This window comes from Calypte anna, chromosome 2 (genome assembly GCF_003957555.1).
Source record: "Calypte anna isolate BGI_N300 chromosome 2, bCalAnn1_v1.p, whole genome shotgun sequence".
NCBI lineage: Eukaryota > Metazoa > Chordata > Aves > Apodiformes > Trochilidae > Calypte > Calypte anna.
Genome location: NC_044245.1, coordinates 96,702,497 through 96,715,375, shown reverse-complemented (window position 1 = coordinate 96,715,375; position 12,879 = coordinate 96,702,497). Strand labels below are relative to the sequence as shown.

At 39.8% G+C, this 12,879-nt stretch overlaps 1 protein-coding gene across 3 annotated transcripts in view; it reads left to right on the top strand.

Moving 5' to 3' along the window:
* Window positions 1-294: 294 nt before the first annotated feature.
* Window positions 295-12,879, top strand: part of CDH7 (cadherin 7) — a 75,572-nt gene continuing 62,987 nt past the window's right edge. For 2 of the 3 annotated variants that reach the window (XM_030444792.1, XM_030444795.1), the window contains exon 1: window positions 9,516-9,725. In XM_030444792.1, the coding sequence (XP_030300652.1) occupies window positions 9,516-9,725 (210 nt within the window). Of the gene's footprint in view, window positions 590-9,329; window positions 9,726-12,879 lie in introns of those variants that run through there. The other variant, XM_030444794.1, reaches the window with a different exon arrangement.

Sequence of the window (12,879 nt, the reverse complement as noted above, 5' to 3'; positions counted from 1 at the left end):
GCGGGAGGGGGGGGGGGGCGTAGCGGGAGGGAGGGGGGGAGTGGGGCCGGTCAGGCTGCTCGTTCCCTGGATCCCTTTTCAATAGCCACCGCTGGGTCTTCGGGAGGTACAAAGTCCCGGTGCTTCCTCCGAGCGCCCTCGGACGGAGCTGGCAGCCGGCTCCGGCCGCCGAGTGGTGATATCCCCTGCCCAGAGCAGCATCTCCACCTCCTCTGCTTTCTTCCCTCCCTCCCCGCTCCTTCCCTCCCTCCTCTTCCTCCTCCTCCTCCCGCAAACACGATCCGCGCCCAGTCGGAGCTGAGCTTGGCACCGGCACCCACTTCTCCCACCGTGTGCCCAGCGCCTGGCCGCGCCGTGTGCCGTGCCAGTGCCGTGCCGAGAAGGAGGAGCGGAGCTGCGGCGTCGCTCCTGCCTCCGCGGGTGCGGGCGAGTGCGCGGGCGAGCGCGCAGCCCCCATGCCAGGCGGGCGGGCGCCCTCAGCCCGGCCCCCACCCGGGAGCATCCCGCCAGCGCTTCGCCGCGGAGGCACCGCCCGCCCTTGGGATTAAAATACTCACTGTGCTGGGCAGCCGAGGGAGAGGGGCAGCAGGTAAGTGCCGGTTGCACCTGTGCCTTTCCGTGCTTCCCTCTTCCCCTCCCTGTGTAGGTTAGGAGGAGATCGGAGTAGTTGCAGGGAGGGGCTGCGTGCGGTTCGTCGCCCCCCGCCCGCTTTGCCCCTCAGCTGCCCGCCTTGGGCAGCGGGGCTTTGGCTCTGCGGAGTCGAGAGGGCGGCGTGGCCTCGGGTAAGTTTCGTGTTGCCCCCTGCTCGGGAGGCGTCGGAGAAGGAGCCGGCGGGGCGGCCCGGGCAGCGAGCGGCTGAGGGCGGCAGGGCAGTGCGGCTGGGAGCGGCGGCGGGAGCAGCGGTACCAGATGTGGGCAGCGAATCGGTGGGACGTAGGAGCACTAATGATGTACTCGAGTGTGCACTTTCTGAAAAATAAGAGAACAATAGCACCTTTCTGACTCTTTGGAGAAGTGTCTCAAGCAAGCGGGGAGGTGCGGTGGGGGAAGGGAGGACCACAGACTTCTGCAAAATAGAGGCAGCACTTAAGCCTGACTATCTCAGTCCTTTCTGCTAAACCGAAGCAGCTGTCTTACTTGATCTCGGAGTCCAGCACTGCTGCTACGGAGTAAAAGATCACTGAGGCCAGGAAATTTCCTGAGTTATTTCCCAGACATTTCCTCTTTTTATGTCAAGGATGTTCTAGAGTTTGCAAGTGCTGAAATGATGGGAGCTTATTTATTTGATTAGTATTCAGCTGGTAAGGCTAGCTCTGCAGTACTTGGCTGTTTGGTGCTGACCCTCCCCCCTCTGCCCTGTCCCCCCATCTACCCACTTATCCACACACCGGCAAGTACTGCTTTCCTATAAAAGGATGTGTGCACTAGTAGCAAGTGGCTTGTGATCTGGATCCTCAGAATTCTGGTTTCTAAATGGAGGGGGGGGGGGGGAAATCCCTTGAGATAAGATTTAGCCTTTGTACTCATTCTTTCAAAAGGTGAAGTGGTTCAGGTCAGCCAGGATTCTGCAAATGATAGCTTTGCCTGCAAATTGGGGGATTTAGGGAGGGATGGGAGACAGACACTAGTGAGACACTCTGATTCTGGGAGCTGAAATGTTGATACTTTAATCTTTTCTCATTGCAAGGATGAAATCTTGTGTTCTGATAGATAACTTCTCAAGTCAAAACAGAGACTTGAAAGGGCAGCATATACTTTATAGTCTCTCTAATAAGACATACTGCCTTGCCATTTTTCAGCTAAAACTTAGGTGATTGTACAGCTTTGCAGAAAATAAATCACTTTTCCAGGTCAAATAAGTAAATGCACAAAGAAGTCAAATTCTTAAGAATGCCAGTGTCAGGAACAGTCTCTCCTTGGCGTAGATATATGACTTTGCTTTTCTGCCCTTATTACATTAACTAATTGCTTCTCTGTTATATTATTTGAAGTTTGGGGGGAATTGCTCCTACTGAAAGCTAGATACTTCATCTGTTTCTGAAAACGATAGGTCTACATAATATCAGGTGAAGAGCTATTCAGATTAGCAATAGCATGAAAGTTGAATATGTAAATTAACTTTGGTCAGAATTTGGCTTTTGAAGGTACAACAGGTCAACATATAACAATCAGTTGGGAAATGATACTGGCTTGCTCTTAGCAATATTATAACAGTTATAAAGATGCAAAAGTGAAGTAAGGATGTTTAGAAATAATGTGACTGTACATCATCAGAGCTAGTGCATCATCTTTAGGGGGAAAGGACCAAAAAAATACTAAAGAAATCCAAAAGAACTATTTAGGGACTAACTGTGACATCCTCTTTAAAGTCCTTGTACACACATTTCTAGCTCTCCAGCCTATAACTTGTCCAGACACACTTCTTTTTTAGGGACATGATGAAAGGATAAGTAAGTTTTAAAAAACAAATGCTATAAAATCCACAACAAAAGAAGAAAAGCAAAGGATCTAAAAACTAACTGTGACAACTTCTCATTTTAAGTATGTGAAGTATCTTGGGCTTGCAGAATTAATATAGATTAAAAAACAATATTAGGAAAATGTCAAAGGTAATAATCTATGCTACCACTGCATGTTAGAAGTGTGTGACCGTTAATGTGAACAAAAATACAAATGTCAGTAACGTAAAGTATTTTCTTTCAAAAGCCATTAAAGATTGCAGTTTTAATCAGAGGGCATTTCATCCTTATAACAAGAGACTTTACTGTAATTAAAGGCTGATGTAGGTCATTAGAACTGTGTTAAGAGTCAGATGACAGCCTCACAACTCTCTTAATTCTACTGTTATTGAATTAATAGCAAAGCACTCTAGATTATTTACTATTGATTTAATAACAAACATTTTTATCTTTCCACATAAAAGGGTAATTTTAAAGCATTTGTATAATTGCAGATTGTCTGGCATTATCTGATGAGAAAAATTGATATTGAATCCATGTAGCTTTTAGCCTTTTTCATGTATAACTGTGTGCGTGTGCAGGTTGTGTCCATATTTGTCTATGTTTCTTCAGCAGTCAGACTTGACTGAAAATTGTTATTAATGCAAAACCTTGGGGTTAGACTACTCTAAGTCCCAGTTTGATACAAACCTGGCTAAGCCTTTTCTCAAAAGTATTCAACTCACAAATTGACTCCAGTGAGCAATGAAAATAGAAAACATTTTAAACTTCAATTGGTTTCCAGATGAATATACTGCTTGAAAGTCAGATCTAGGGAATGGTTGTCTAGTAAGTTTCTATGTATGTTTTTTGCTGTAGGCTTCAATATCTGATGTGTTCAGCAGTTCTTAAATGAAGGCCTTTACTGAGCCATTCAGTGTCCTTTAGATTATCATGCGCACTTTATTTTATTTTTTTTTTTTTTAAGTACGCTTCCATCCTACTACTGGATACTCTTTTCTTGTAGCAATAAAGATCATTAAATCCTAGCTGAGAAAGGGTGCATAAAATAGATGGTGGTTACTTCTCTTTTTCCTGTCAAAGCTTAACTTTAAGAAGTAGTACAGGAGTGCCTCCTCTGGGAATTCAGTGGTTCTGCAAGGAAGTCATCCCTTGGTATTATGTGAAGTTCTTCAGCTTAAATGAGGCTGCAGAAATTGAGCTTGTGGAAATTTAAATATTTGACTTGATTGGTCATGGATATATAAATACTACTAGCTTTTCTTTTCAATAACTGATCAAATTAGCATAATCCTTTCCAGCTACTTAGATCTATAAAATGTACCATAGAAAGGTGAAAAAAACAACAAAGCACTTTCATATGGAAAAAGTGATACTAAAGTAATACATTTCTTCTGTTATTTTGTCTTGGGGAAAAAAGAAACCTACCAAAAACCAAAAAACTTGGCATTCTGGTCACCTACAATCTTACAGCCAGCTGCAGAGCGGTGTGAAAGACCAAAAGATGTTGCCTGGCTTTATTTATGCATTTTTTGAAGCCATATCATTTACTGGAGTGTGGCTAGTTTTTTCTGTTGTCTCATCAGGTTTTTTCACCTGAGTCAGAGGGTATTGGAGCCCATTTAGCGTTACAGCACCATATGTTTGGAGCAGTGATAGTTTTTTCCTTGATAACCAGATGCAGACTGCAGGATGTGCACTACAGTTACAGATCTCCCATGTGAATATTTAGGCCAGTTAGCGGCAGGAGGTTGTGGTCTGTAGTTGTAATGTCATCTGGCACAGGGAGTTAATAGCTTTCCTCCTGTCACTGTACTGCCTTGACTGGCAAAGAGCTTCATTGCATGGAAGAATCCCCACCTCACTTGCTCCAAGGTACCCTCCTTTAAAGTGATAAACAGACATTGCAATATACACTACAATTAGACATGTTATCTTCTCTAAACCCTTTGTCTCGAGGATCACAGAGTTCCTGTGACTATGAAGGAGTCTCCTGTGATCTTTAGGTTGTGTGACATAGAGGAGCTGCAGGCTTAAAAAAACAAAAAAGGGAATTTTCTCTGCCACAGAAAGTGACACCCTTTCCAATGGGCACTGTAAAACTGAATGTGGAAACAAAAATATTTTAGTGAGGGTAGTTCAGTTGTCAAGGGGCTCATCAGCTGATATCACTGATATCATGGTTCAAGATCTAGTGACAAAAGTCAACTGAAGGATTGCATCAACACCCAGGATCTTACTTTATTGAATGACTTAAGTAGAGAAAAAAACAAACCAAAACAAAACCAAGAACCAAACAACAAAAGCGCAAGCCTGGTATAGTTGTGTTGTATTGACTAAGCAAAAGCAAGGTGTTTGTGCTGCACTTTCAGAGACAGTGTGGCCCAGGTTTAAGCTGTAAATTTTGCACTGGTATCAAAAATGGAAGCTATCTGTTGAGAGATTGATGGAGTGGATGAGGGGGAAGGAAGGAAGTAGAAGCAGAAAACTTTTTAGTTACATCTTCAGTGGATGACTTGAGCTCTCAAACAGTAAGATTTCAAAATAGAGAAATGGTGGAGTTTAGTAATGCCAAATGTTTTGGATTTCCACTTCTTCCAGAAGAACTTTGCACATTGGAAAGACTTCAGGACAATATATGATGAAGAAGAAAATTCCCTGTTGTGTTGAAGAGTTTGACAGGGAAATTATACACAGGTCAGAGATGGAGCTGACACTGTGACACTGTATGAGTAGAAGTCTGCAGGAATTTGCACTTTGGATGAAAGGTGGTACGATCTTAAGAGGCATCAGCAAAAGGCTTTACAAGGTTGGAGAAAACTCTGGGACGGGTAAAAAGGGCTTCCATGAGGATATCTAAGATACTGGTACACAGCAAAACTAGGCTTGATGTGTTGTTTTAGAAATCATGGAGAGAAGCAAAATATTCAGAGAGATTTTCAGTGGGTGTAAATTAGCCTTAATTGCTTGCAGTGAGGGAAACTATTCCTTAAAGCTGAGAATCTTATTCATGATTAGAATGTTTTCAGCAAATCAAGATTGCCCTTCAGAGACAGCAGACAGTAGTGTCTTTTTGACACTAGCAGATTGTTTCAGTGAACTAGAGTAGTAACATTTTTAAGATTAGCTGTGTTCACCAGAAAACTTCTGCTACTAGTCTGTGTTTAAATATAGTTCATTTTCTATACAGCAGATGGGAGAAATAAAAAATTTTATGGTATATATTGAATTAAGAGGTTGTTATCTTTTCAAATGTCAACCAGATATTTAAGAAAACAAACATGAAAGAATAGATATTTAGGGGATATATGTTGGGGGGTTCTTATAGTCATTCAGATAGGCAGCATTTTACTGCTCTGGCAAGATGTACTATGATGTACTATGATGTACTAAGATGTACTATGTCCACAGTCCCGATCACATAACTTTTTGAATTTGAATTACTCTTTGAATTAGACACCCATTTTTATATCTGTTTCTTTGTATTTGTGATTGCCAGGACTTTATACCAAAAAAAATTAGGAACAATAAGCTTAGATGTGAAAGGTGAATGCCTAGTGCTTTAAATATACCAGCAGAAAAATTAATTTTATTTTTAAAGCCTAAACTACTTTTTATGTAGGCAAAGCATGAAAGGAAAAACATAATTGCATTTTGCCCCATAAATTTACACTTACAAATATTTCTCAGTTCTGTGTACTCTGAGTCCTGTTTGTGCAGAAAGTGATAACATTTTTTAGAAGGGCATCTTTACACACAAAATCCAAAATGGTTGCAGGTCAGTTTTGCCTTCACTTCACGCTCAAGCCTGTGAACACTGATGACAGAGAAGGCACTGGAATCAGAGTGCTGCATTCCCTCTATTGCTGTCAGTGTTAGTCATATCCGATGCTGCAACTGCAACCCTGAATGCTGAAGTTAAACCTTGATGAAGGAAAAAAACCCCACACCAGCACCTTTTAGTTCTCAGTTTTATGAATGTTGTGATGTTGCTTATGTGGACTTGTAAGACTTCATACTTAGAGACTTCATAGAAGAGGTGTAGTTGAAGTGCCAGTTATGTTTGGACAGAAATATAATATTTTTACAGTATTTTTATAAAAAAAATCCATAAAGATGTGAATATCCATGTCAGTAAGAAAGGTAATGCAATGCAATATGTTAAATAATTATTCCCAAAACAGGAAAGATTTTCAAGTACCACACATTTTTAACTTATGCTTTGGGAAGTATCACACTCAAAAGGCAATGTGCTGAAAGAACTATAAATAAAAACCTAAAAAAAAATTAAATAAAAAAAGGACTGTTAAAGAAATAGGAAGGCTTATCTTAAAGAAGGGGAATAATGGAGGAAAGAGTGTTTCAGAGCAGAGAATGCTGCCACACAGCTGAATAAAAATGATGGGAATCCTGGAGACAGTGTGGTGAAAATATTTGAGAATGAGTAAATGACAACAGTGTTTTTTCCAGGGGGTGTGAGTATTCTGCTTTTCATCAGATTGTGCTGTCTAGCATATGGACTATTTTTCACTTGGTATTTTGGGTGCATTTTTCAGTTCTGGGCTGTGGTGTGTAGCTGAGGACCATGGCACTCCATATGGTGGCTTTCATACTTTCCCACAGGTGTAAAAAGAAAGGATAAAAGAGAACACTGTTAGAGATAAAGGTTAGAGCAATTCTAGGTTTGAAATAGTCTGTTCAGAGCAAGAACAAGACATTTCAAACTGCTTAGTGGAAAGCCTCTAACATATTGTAAAAGTTTTACTGACATTTCTTAAGAAAATCCATTTCATATTTTTATCTCTGTTTAATAGCTATCTGCTGCCACTTTGAAATAAACTGACAGTTTATCAATATCAGATGTCTTTAACCTGACATAATTTAGACACACAGAGGGAAATTAAAGGGTGACTAAACAGTCCCTTCTACAAACAAAGCTTATCTTATTTTGAACTCAACTGTAGGAAGTGAACTCATCCCCGAGAAAGCACAGCTACTTGCCTTAACACTCATGGCAGCCCTCTGTGTAGTTCCTATGTCATATGGCCATGATTTAGCCAAAGGGCCAGATCAAAACTGAGCTGTGGGTACTTTGGATTAGTCATTTTAAAGTGTTCTCTAATGGCAAGAGTGACACCTGTGTGTTAATCCTGCCACAAAAAAGAACCTTAGTCCTTGTTGGAGAGATGTCTTTTATAACTGAGCGTCATGTTTTGAAAATTAAGGTCTTTAGGTAAGACATTGCCTGTTCTCTTCATCTTGCCTGTAGGGAGACACTGGATTTTCACATATGGAAGCTTTCAAATTGCTGCTGCTTAGCTAACATGCTCAGTGGGTTTGTGGTTTATCCCACCAGTCTCTAAGTAAAGCCTTTCTGGTGCAGGGCGGTACCACAGAAGGGATTACTATAAAAAGGCTTTAAATACAGTCTGTAATCAGAGGAGCTTTTTATTTGTTTCATGTTTCTGCCCTCTAGGTACCTTTGCCAGCTTGATGCATAGGCATTCTGCATCTGGAAGAGCCTGACATACTGAAAACAGATAGCAGAGATCACATTTCATTCAGTTTTAATAGTAGTGGGTAGGGATACAGTGTTAATCTATCTAGAGCATTTAATATGTATGTGATTTAATGTCTAGTCTTTTTAGAATAATTAAATGTAGAAAGGATGAAATCTTCTTTCTTCCATGGCTTCCTAAGTAGCAGCAGATCACTCCAAATGAACGCCTTGTTACATGTTTTAACTTCATCCTCATTTTCACCTTTTTTTTGGCAGTTCTTAAATACTTCTTGTCTGTCACATTGCTCACTCAGACAAGGCCTATTTCAGAGAGAGCATTGCTTACCTGGGGTTAATGCAGGTGATTCCTTTGAAAAGCAAAGCTATGTTTGATCCTGACTGACAGAACTTGCACTTTTGAAAACATTGTACTAAGTTTATGTTTTTACGTGGTCAGAAGAAGCTCACAATTGTAAAAGACAGAAAAAAGACTTGATAAGTATTGAAAGTTGGAGCTTTTTAGTAATTTTTAAAATTAATTCTATCAGTTATTAAATCATTAAGATGTTGAAATGAAAGCAGAGAAGATGCACAAAAAGATAAAATTGTATGTATTAGTAGTGAAAAATCATTTGTTGTTAAATCAAGGTTTCAATGAAAACACAAAATTACATTATTATCTGATCTTTCTCAACATATTTTTGTATAAGTATGTAAACTAATCCAACATGCTTCTTACCATGCATGATACTTGCTTCCAGAATGTATGAAAAATGTGTGGGGAGACTCAAGGCTTTTTAGTGGGTCAGATTCAGATCAGAAATGAGATCAGAACAAATCATAACATCTGGTGTAATGTGACTAAGAATCAATCAAGTTGTTCTGATCCATCTTATACTCTCAGTTTATTTTTAAATATCTTAGTTATATGGAAGAGAGTTAAGGTAGCATATTTCCTTGACATAAATACAACTGCCTGCCTGTAGCTGGTTTGTAATTGTGTCACAGTAATGAGAAGTAAAGCAGACTATAGCAGACAGAAAAGGAAAAATCAAACCAAATAAGTGAATAACTACACTTGTTTTGATTACTTAAAAAAGAAAAAAAAATAAGCAAAAAATGTTTTATTAAGAGAACAATCATGAGAAAATTATTGTATAGCTGTAAATACAGATGTATCAGCAGTAGTAATGCCACTCAAAGAATGCACTCTAAACATTTTGAGTCTTAACATGTAAACTCAACTATGCCAATGATGAGAAAAGTACTAAGTAGAAATTTTTGATGCATGATGTAAAAGCTGCAAAGAATTTGTATTTTTTTAATGAAAAAAAGGTTCTGACAACAGTTCTTGTCTTTTTCCTGTACAGGTACCTGTTACACCATTTCCTTGGTGAAGGCTGTTCAGCAGTGGTGACTTCTTCCAGCTGACCACTTCACAAATTCTCTCTGGAATCCCAGCTGCCACTCTGCTAGCACTACTGAGACAACTGGGACTGTACCCCAGCTCATCAAGGTTTTTTCTTTCACGGGGAGAAAAAACAAAACAAAACAAAATGAAGTTGGGCAAAGTGGAGTTCTGCCATTTTCTGCAGATGCTAGCTCTTTTTCTGTGTCTTTCTGGGATGAATCAAGCAGAGCTCTCGAGGTCCCGGTCAAAGCCTTACTTTCAATCAGGGAGGACGAGAACCAAACGCAGCTGGGTGTGGAATCAGTTCTTTGTGCTGGAAGAATACATGGGTACAGACCCACTCTATGTAGGAAAGGTAGGGGATTTAAACAAATTTGGAGAGTGCAGTTGCTTGTTTTTTAACTTGTTTATATGGTGCAACCTGAAAATGGTAATTTTGTCAGCATGGGTGATTTGAGCCAGGATGGGACAAAGTTTTGTAGTTTGAAATAGAAAAATGTTTCACACTTCAAACAACACCACATTATATTCCTGATGCCTGTTGCAATTTGCTTTAAGATCTCTATGTGTTAGCTATGCTTCTTTAAAGGAGTATGAATATGAAAATCCTTTGTCACCATTGATACAAAGTCATTATTTTATTACTAATATGAGGTGTATTTTTTTTACATAGGAATAGAAACATAATGGTGAACATTCTTTTCTAAGAGCTATCAGCTAGTCCCCGAAAATAGAAGTTCTCTGTTATGTTGTTTGCTTCCTATAGATTAACACTACTGAAGGCAAGAGAGAAAGAATCAGGCATTTGGAGGTGTGACAAGTAAAAAGGAGGGCATATCTGCGTTATGGCTTTGCTTTGACGTTGCCTGCCTGGCAGATTGGCACCTTGGGGGCTTTGCTGCCCTCCGTGCATCCTGCAGCCTTGTGGCTTTACCTTCCCTCTGATGGCACCCGGCCAGTGCAGAACAGTCCTTGCATCAGGACATCCCATCAGGGCTCTTTTTACATGCCCGTTGCTGCACGTGTAGCATGCTGAGCACAGCTGTGAATCTGGGCCTTAGTTTGTTCACTGCCTTGTGCTGGTGGGTAATACACTTGCTTCAGCACTTACGAAGGAAAAAACCACACAAACCAAACCCCAAACAAAAAAAAAAACCCTCTCTATCTCTCTGTAGTGTTTATGCATGATCATCTTATTGAAAGAAAACCTCATTTTTTCTAGGTAATATCAATTTCAATTGAGTTTCTCATTATTGTGTAGCAAATGCAGAGAAAACAAGGGAGTGACAGCTTTTGGCAAAATGGCATGCTTACAGAAAAGAAGATGAAGTAATCTGAAATCTACCGCTTCAAATATATGAGTGCAATGAATTTCAGCTTACTTAATCCATCCTACTGAGACAAAAAACCTCAATGTTTATGTTAACACAGTTAAGCACTTAGGATTTAATCATGCCAGCTGAATAATCAAGTTAAATGGGGAGCTGCTTTCATTATTACAGCTATAGTTGTGTCTACATGCTTTTCTGATTTGGGGCTGTTACTTTGTATTATTGAACCCTTAAGAAAGATGTGCTAGAAACAGAAATATCATCTTTTATTACAGCAATCTTGAAAGTTTTTCTTAAGCTTTAGGTTATGTAGCAGTTTTCAGTCTGATGCCATGCAGCTGCTGCTTGGCTTTGTAAGTTTTATATTTTAGGCAAATTCATTTTCAGGTTAGAGCTTCTCTCATGCCTCTGGAAACGTCATATTTGGCACTCTTGCCCAGTGATAAAAAGGGAAGTGTGGATTAATTAACATTTCTCTCCTGGAAAAGAAATGTCTTTAAATACTTAGCTGAAGACTGCTTTTCATCTGTAGCAATTCTCATATTCATTCAATTTCTAAATCATGGCCAATGCTGTGGTACCACTAGAGTGCATGGTATTTGCATGTATGTGGTTATTTTTATCTTGAGTCTGCTTTTTCCTGTCCTTTACAGGAGTCCTAGCACTCATAAGCAGATATATTCTGAAAAGCAAACCTTTTTTTCTGAAACAGCCTGTGCCCAGCCTACTTTTGTATCAGCTGTATGAATTGTTGGCTCAAGAACTCACATTTGTACTAGCAATTCATTTTGTAGGAAAAGACGACAAAAATTTGCACTTGCAAAAGGAAGCCCATTTTCCTGAAACAGAACCCTTGCTGAGCATCTTATAAGATAAGTCATGCCCAGTTCCTAACCTTCTCACTAGAGAGGCTTTTTACTGTGTGGTTCCTAGGGTGCAATCATGACCGAAGCTGCATTCCCATGCAGGGGAGCAAAGAGGTGAAGCAGTGATTTTCTTTCTGTACGTTAGCATATTGTATGTAGCACCATTCTGAAGTGAGCAGCAGTCAATTTCCTCCCCATCTACTCCCCTTAAAAATATTGCTGTTCTTGTTTAAAACCCTTTGCAGGTACGTAGGGACTGAGAAGATGGAGATTTGGATAGGAAAGATGTTGGTTTGGATTTTTTTTTGTTGTTGTTTGTTTGTTTCCCTCTTAGTGAGGCAGCTACAGCAAGAAAAGAGCTATCAGAGCTCTCTCATCAAGTGAAGTGGAAGCAGCAACCAGACTCTGCCTCACATTCTGCAGAGTGCTCTGCTCCTGGGGAGGTCAGTCCTGCACTGCCTTATGTACAGGATGCTTTGCAGGGTGCCAATCTAACTGCACATCCAGGAACGAGGAAGGTTCTTCCAGATTTTAAAGGGCTGTGAGATAAAAATGCTTCAGAAACACTCAGGCAAATGGAGCTTCAATAGGGAATATTTTTTCCTTGCCAGTATTCAATTTTACAATGCCCTAGGCAATGCTGTTTGGAAGGCAGTATTCAGAGAATGTTAGGGTTACATGGCAAATTGTTCAAGAGTCATGAAATAACAATGTTAATTCCATGTTCTGCATTAAATCTGTCCTCCTGGGTGTGTGCATTCTGACATTTTAATTACATGATCATTCAGGGTAAAAAAATGTTCCTTTAAATAATATATCAGTGTTTCTATTCACTTAAGTAAGACGAGTCTCTCACTTAAAATAATTTTTTAATATTTTCACGTTTGTTTTACAAGACCTCAGATCTGTACATGAGGTATATTGAAGCCTTCCTTCTTGAACCCTTGACATCATTAATGTATAGATTTTGGTTGTTGTCTTTCTAAAAAAATATATATATTTGTTTTCTTAAGATGGCAATGGTCTGTTTCTCGTGTCACTGGAGAAATCTCTGGAGTAGTTATATTAGTTTTACACTAATAGGAGTCAGAGGTGACTGAGGTTTTGGGTTTTTTTGTCTGGTTTTTTTGTTGGTTTTTTTAATGTAGATCTTTCCATAGCATGAATTTTAATCATCTTGGATTCAATCCTGAGTAATTCTGAGTGCCTCTTGGGAGGTGCTTAACATGTAATCAGATTGTGGACTGAGCCATATACAATTTCTTTCTGTCTGTCAGCACAGCATATGTTATGCTCACTCAAAGGTCTGAAG